This window comes from Panthera pardus, unplaced genomic scaffold, assembly GCF_024362965.1.
Source record: "Panthera pardus isolate Hobbes unplaced genomic scaffold, ASM2436296v1 HiC_scaffold_10, whole genome shotgun sequence".
In the NCBI taxonomy this organism is placed as follows: Eukaryota; Metazoa; Chordata; class Mammalia; order Carnivora; family Felidae; genus Panthera; species Panthera pardus.
In genome coordinates, this window is record NW_026526655.1 from 7,555,141 (window position 1) to 7,561,183 (window position 6,043).

The window sequence follows — 6,043 nt, forward strand, 5'->3', positions numbered from 1 at the left end:
TCTAGGCCCATCACCCAGATGGCCGCCTGGAGGGGGCAAGGGTTGCTCTGGGGCCGCCTGCCTCCACCCATCCTTGGGTCTCCCAGTCTGGGATGGTCACTGAGGGGGTGAACATCAGTACCTAAGTGACTTGGGACAAGTCTCTCCATTCTGTGTCACCATCTGCTCTCTGTGTAGTAGGACCGCTGGGCTCCCTAGGAGGTGCCCCTGGAGGACTGTACCGCGTCCTGGCCCCAGCAGCCTCCTCAGCCAGCAAGGTGCCTGCAGGCCCAGGTGCGGGGTGACAGGAAACCACCCTTTTCCGGGAGCCCCGACGTGCCTGAATCCTCGGTGCTGTGAAGACCGAAGTGAAGAAGCAGGCGTGGCGAGGGGTCTGGGCAAAGTTGTAGCCCGCAGGTGGGGGGGGGGGGGCTCGCCTCTAGGATGGTGCCCCCAGGATGGTGCCCCCCTGGTCCTCACGCAGGGCTATCTGCCGGGCGGCACCTGGCCTTCAGAGCTCCGTCCTTACCCTGACACGGAGGTCGAGGCGGAGTTGCGAACAGCCCAGGGGCACCGTGGGTGCCCAGGAAGGCCGCGACCCCAGGCTCCGGGGCGCCCCATCGAGGCGCCCCGGGCCCGAGAGGAGTTGATTGCCGGCAGGCGAAGGTCTGGGGGAGGGGCCCGCGGCGGGGGCTCCGGGGGGCCGGGGCCTGGGGCCGGGGGCCCGGGGCCCGGGGCGGGGTGCGGCGGCGCCCGGGGGCGGGTGGGGCGGGTCACGGTCAGGGCGCGGCGCCCGCCAGCAGCAGCAACAGCGCCCCGGCCAGCAGGGGCAGCGACGGCGGGCCGGCGGCCGGGCCCGGGGGCGCGGCGTCGTTGGGGCCGGCAGAGGGCGGCAGGCCGCAGTCGGTGTAGGGCTCCAGGCAGGCGGCGAAGGCCATGACGTGCGCCACGAAGCTCTGCTCCTGCACGCCGTGCACCAGGTGCGCCTGCGGGCCGCGCGCGAACACCGCCACGTCCTCGCCGCCGTGGGTCTCGGACTGCAGGGGCACCGCGGCCTGCTGCTGGTACGAGGGGTCCCCTGGGCGGAGGGCGGGGGGGGGGGGGTGGGGGTTCAGGGCCCGCCGGGCGGCCGGCGGCTCCCTCCCTCGAGTTCCCCCCAGACCGCCCGCCGCTGCACTCACCGCTCTGGCTGTCGCTGACGTTGGGCCGGGGGCCGTCCTTGAGCGCGAAGCCGCCGGGCCCGTTGCCATACAGGATGGAGGTGTAGGTCTTGTTGTCATGGGCTTTGCTGGGGGCTAGGCCTGCAGGGAGGAGGGACCCGGCGATCGCCCTGACCGCAGCCAGGGGGCCTCCGCGGGCTACACCTAGTAAACCTAGGCACTTTGGGCCTCGCCGGCTTCATCCTCACAAGAACCCTACAAGGCCGTTGCTATTGTTGCCCCGTTTGACAGATGAGGAAAGGGAGAGTCGGAGCAGTTTCTGCCACATAGCTGAGGAAACCCTGCCACCCTCCCGGGCCTACCGAAAATGGAGCTGCCTCGAAGCGTGTAGCCACCAAAAGAGAAGACGTGGGAGTGGTCAGCGGTGACAAGGGTCAGAGTGTCCTTCTCGCTCGTGAGCTGGCTGGCCTTGTCGATGGCAGAATCGAACATGACGGCCTCCGTCAGTGCCAGATAAGCCCTGCCGTCGTGATGACCGTGGTCGATGCGGCCTCCTGCGGGCAGGGCGCGTGGAAGGTGGACGATGCCCAGCCCGCCCTGGCCATTCCCACTCCCGTGCTCCGCAAGGGGCTGCCTGCCACGCACCCTCCACAAACAGGTAGAAGCCCCGGGGGTTCCTCCTCAGCAGGTGCAGGGCCGCCTCCGTCATCTCCATCAGGGAGGGGTCCCGGGTGTGGTTTCGGTGGACCTCGTATTTCGTGTCTCCTGGCTCAAAGAGGCCTGTGGGGAAGGGGGCCGGTGGTGACGGGTAGGCCGGGGAGTGGGTGTGAACATCTGGGCGCACGCTTGGCCCTCTGAGGACCCGGGAGGCCAGGGCAGGAACGTGGGGGTGGCTGGGGTCATTACCCATGAGGTGTGTTACGGAGGGGTCCTGGGAAGCCTGAAGGAGCCCCTGGCGGTTCCACACGTACCGGGCACCCTGGGGGGGGGGGGCGGGGAGGGTGCAGAGCCAGGCCTCAGTCCATAGCCCTCGGATCCGTGTCCCTCTCGTGCCCCGTGCACCTCTGGGCCCCCATCACCTGGTGCCTGGCCTGCCACTCCTGCACCAGGTTGCGCCCATCCAACCTGATTCCGTTCTGTGTGGCGTCACTCAGATACTCAGGGTCTGGGGTCCCCTTGGGAAACATGTACTTTCGGCCTCCGCCCAGGATCACCTGTAGCCAAAGGATTAGGCAGGTGGGCGTGGGGCCCTGCTGGCCCCTCGCCCCCTCCTCAGAGAGCCCCACGCTCCCCTTTCAGGTCTGTGGGTGTGGCCTGTCCCCGGCGGTCCCTCCTCCGCCACCTCGGCCCCCACCCCGAGCTCCGGGAGACCCTGCCAGGCCCCAGAGCTGAGATCGGCAGTTGCCTGGGACTGTGGCGGTGGAGACACGCCCCCCCCCCCCCCCCCCCCCCCGTCCCCCTGCTTGCCCTTCGCGGCTCACATCAATGTCCACGTTGGAGATGAGCTGCCGGGCGATGTCCTGGCACCCCTCCTTCCGGGCCTTGGCGGGCATGTCCGCGTCTGAGTACCAGTTGCGGTTGACCACGTGCGCGTAGGTGCCGGCTGGTGAGGCGTGCTGCACTCTTGTGGTGGTCACCACCCCCACGGACTTCCCTGGGGGTGGCCGAGCTCAGGGTGAGCCCCTGAGGTCTCTGATCCTGCCCCTGCCCGCTAAGCCGGCCCCAAGCCCACCTGCTTTCTTGGCCCGGTACATCACGGAGATGACCTCGTTGCCCTGTGTTGTGTTGCACTGGTCAAAGCGGGCAGCTGCACTCAGTCCAATGGTCTGGTAGTTGGCCTTGACCCCGCACAGGTAGGCTGTGGCTGTGCCTGCGCTATCTGGCACCTGTCTGTCCACGTTGTATGTCTGGGGACAGAGACACCCTCAGCTCCCCTCTGGCTCCATCAGATACCCGAGATCCTGACCCAAGCCCAGGGGGCCCACCCTCACCGCCCTGGTCCCCGAACTCCGGCCCCAAGCCTCCTGGGCCTTCCCTCCCGTCGCACTCCTGGGCACCCGCCCCCCTTCTGGTGGGGAGCACCCCGAGGCCACCCAGCCCTTACCTTGGACAGAGCCACATACGGAAAGTGGTCCATGGCCAGGGGCGTCTCGGGTCCCAGTTTGTTATTCATTTGCCCCTTTAGGATCCGAGCGGCTGTCACCGTGGGCACCCCCATCCCTGAAGGAGCACACCTTGTCAGGCCCGAGTCCCCAGGGCTGGTCTGTGTCCACTGGCAGCCTTGGGGACCAGGGTTGTGGGAGCCACAGGCGGTGGACAGGCCTTGACACTCACCGTCCCCCAAGAAGAGAATGAGGTTCTTAGCAGCCGTCTGGATGGGCTTCAGCTTCTTAGCGGCATCCAGGGCTTGGGCTGCCTGGCGGTTCCAGAAGGCTGGGTCCTCCTCCTCAACTGGCCAAGGGGAGAGTGGAAGCCAGGTCAGTCTTGGGGGAGTGTCCTATACATGGGGGGCAGCCGGGAGGTGCCTCATTACCTGGGATGGTGCCAAGGGACAGCTGTGGCCTCAGGCCCAGCAGCAGAAGCAGCACCCAGGCTCCCTGCATGCCTGTGGGATGGTGGGAGGGCTGCAAGGCCAGGACTCCGGGGAGGCTGGGACCCTGGGGGAGCCAGAACGTGGGTACCAGCCGCAGTACAAGCCGCCCGGGCTTAAGTCAGGGGAGAACTTTGTTCCTGGTTGTAAAAGGCTCCATGTCCCTCCCATTGTCCCAGGTGGCCACGCTGACCCTGCCCCCGCCCTGTGACTTTAAGTCACGCTGGTAGAAGGCAAGTGGCAGGGCGTGGCTGGGCAAGCCTCAAGGCCGGGGTCCTGGAAAAGGCAGGTCTGTCCAGCACGGGATGGTCCCAGCAGTCTCCCTAGGGTGGGTGGGGTTGAGGGGGCACATCTCCTTTGGGTGAAAGGCACCCCGACAGGGGCCACTCCCGACCCTTGGCTCATACGACTTGTGGGAGCACTGTTGCTCCTTCGTTCACCTCACTTCTTCAGTGTTTTCTGAGAGCCAGCTTTGGACAGGCTCGGTTCTGGGTGCTAAGGGAGGTGGGGTGTGAGGCACACAGCCTGGGCCGGGGGCCTGGGTTTGGCCTCCTGATGCTGTGAGGCCCCGAGACGTGGGAAAGGAGGCATGCGGGGGTGGCCTGGCTTCTGACCAGGACTGGTGTGGGCAGGTGGGGAGGGTGCTGGGCTCAGAGGGTGCCCAGGAGACTGGACCCAGAGTCCCTTGTGCTGTGGAAAAGGGTGGGGCTGGTGGTGACAGCGTGGAACCTCGTCTCTGTGTCCAATTACGGGCCAGCCTTGTGGGGCTCTCGCGTGTGCGTGCACGTGTGTGGGGCAGGCAGGGGTGGGGACCCAGTGTACGTGAGGCTGACCTCCGCTCCCTTGGACAGGCAGAGAGGACCCAGGGGTGAGCTTCTTCTCTCCATGGGCCACGAATACCCACAGGTATGGCTTCTGATAAGGAACAAAGAGGTTTCCGTGACCAGACCGGTTCAAAAGCATTCCTCCAATCCAGCGACCGCACGTCTGGGTGTATATTCAAAAGGTTTGAAAGCAAGGTCTGGAAGAGAGATTTGCAGCCCCATGTTCATGGCTGCCTTGTTCACAGGAGCGAAAAGGTGCTCCTTAAAAAGGAGCCTTAAAAAGGAAGGGAATCCTGTCACACGCTGCCACATGGATGAGCCCTCAGGGTGTGACGCTAAGTGAAATAGGCCAGTCACTGAAGGGCAAACGCTGTGTGATTCTACTTAGACGAGGCATCTCACGTCGTCAAATGCATAGAACTGGTTGCCAGGGCCCAGGAGGAGGAGGAGGCCGGGGGAGGAGGTGTTTAGTGGGAACAGAGTTTCAGTTTTGAAGATGAAAACCTCCCGGAGAGCTGCTGTCCGACAGCCACAGCGCGCATTCACTCTACTGAGCCAGGCACTTACAAGTGGTTACGATGGTAAATTTTGTGTTGTGCTTTTCCCCACCATTAAAAAAAAATTGGGGGGCACCTGGGTGGCTCAGTCAGTTGAGCAGGACAGACTTCGGCTCAGGTCACGATCGTTGAGTTTGAGCCCCGCATCTGGCTCGACACTGTCCGCTCAGAGCCCGCTTTGGATCCTCTGTCCCCCTTTCTCTCTGCCCCTCCCTCGCTTGTGTGAGCTCTCTCTCTCTCTCTCAAAAATAAATAAACCTTAAACTTTTTTTTTTTTTTTTTTTCAAAGAAGAAAAACCTTCCTCCCAACTCCGCCCACCCCAGTGGACCACGGTAGCTCCGTTTTGCGCTCTGGCCTCCTCACCGCCTGAGCCACGTGCTTGGTCCCCAAAACCAGGGAGAGTGCCCTGGCCGCCAGCATCTCCCTGCCCAGCCCCCACCTCTCAAGCAGAGCTTTCCTGGGGCCGCCTCCACACTGACCTGGCTGTCCTCTCCATCTGAGGAGAGCTAGCGCCTTGGGAGGCATCCTTCCTGGCCTCTGAAGTGTCCCCGTAGCTCCTCTGTCCCCTGCATCATCTTGCTGTGCTAGGGAAATTCTTGGCTAAAGGTCAGGGGAGACTAACCCCTGGGCAGGTCCTTAATTAATTGGTTCTTTTTACCAGGCTGTAGGTGAAAGGTTTATTATTCCGAGATTAGTCTTCCGGTGAATTCCCCATCCCCGTTATCAATTGGAATTTTTGACATAACTGTAGATTTGCATGCAGTTGTAAGAAATAATACAGAGAATCCTTGGATGCCGCCCCATTTCCCCCAGTGGCACAAAGTCACAGATTCTCAGATTTCTATTCGGAGTTCCCCTGTTTTACATGAACTCCTTCGTGTGGGCATGTAGGTTCCAGATCATCTTGTCCCATGCGTGGATTCATGTAAACA

The 6,043-nt window shown here is 63.4% G+C and overlaps 1 protein-coding gene across 1 annotated transcript; it reads right to left on the reverse strand.

The window, feature by feature from the left end:
* Window positions 1-434: 434 nt before the first annotated feature.
* Window positions 435-3,871, reverse strand: ALPI (alkaline phosphatase, intestinal). The gene is made up of 11 exons (XM_053903701.1): window positions 3,673-3,871; window positions 3,474-3,590; window positions 3,244-3,359; window positions 2,872-3,046; window positions 2,621-2,793; window positions 2,219-2,353; window positions 2,046-2,118; window positions 1,785-1,919; window positions 1,502-1,693; window positions 1,161-1,280; window positions 435-1,057 (listed from the first exon to the last, which is right to left on the reverse strand). The coding sequence occupies exons 1-11, from the start codon at window positions 3,740-3,742 to the stop codon at window positions 759-761; spliced, it is 1,605 nt and encodes a 534-aa protein (XP_053759676.1). The 5' UTR covers window positions 3,743-3,871; the 3' UTR covers window positions 435-758.
* Window positions 3,872-6,043: the final 2,172 nt, after the last annotated feature.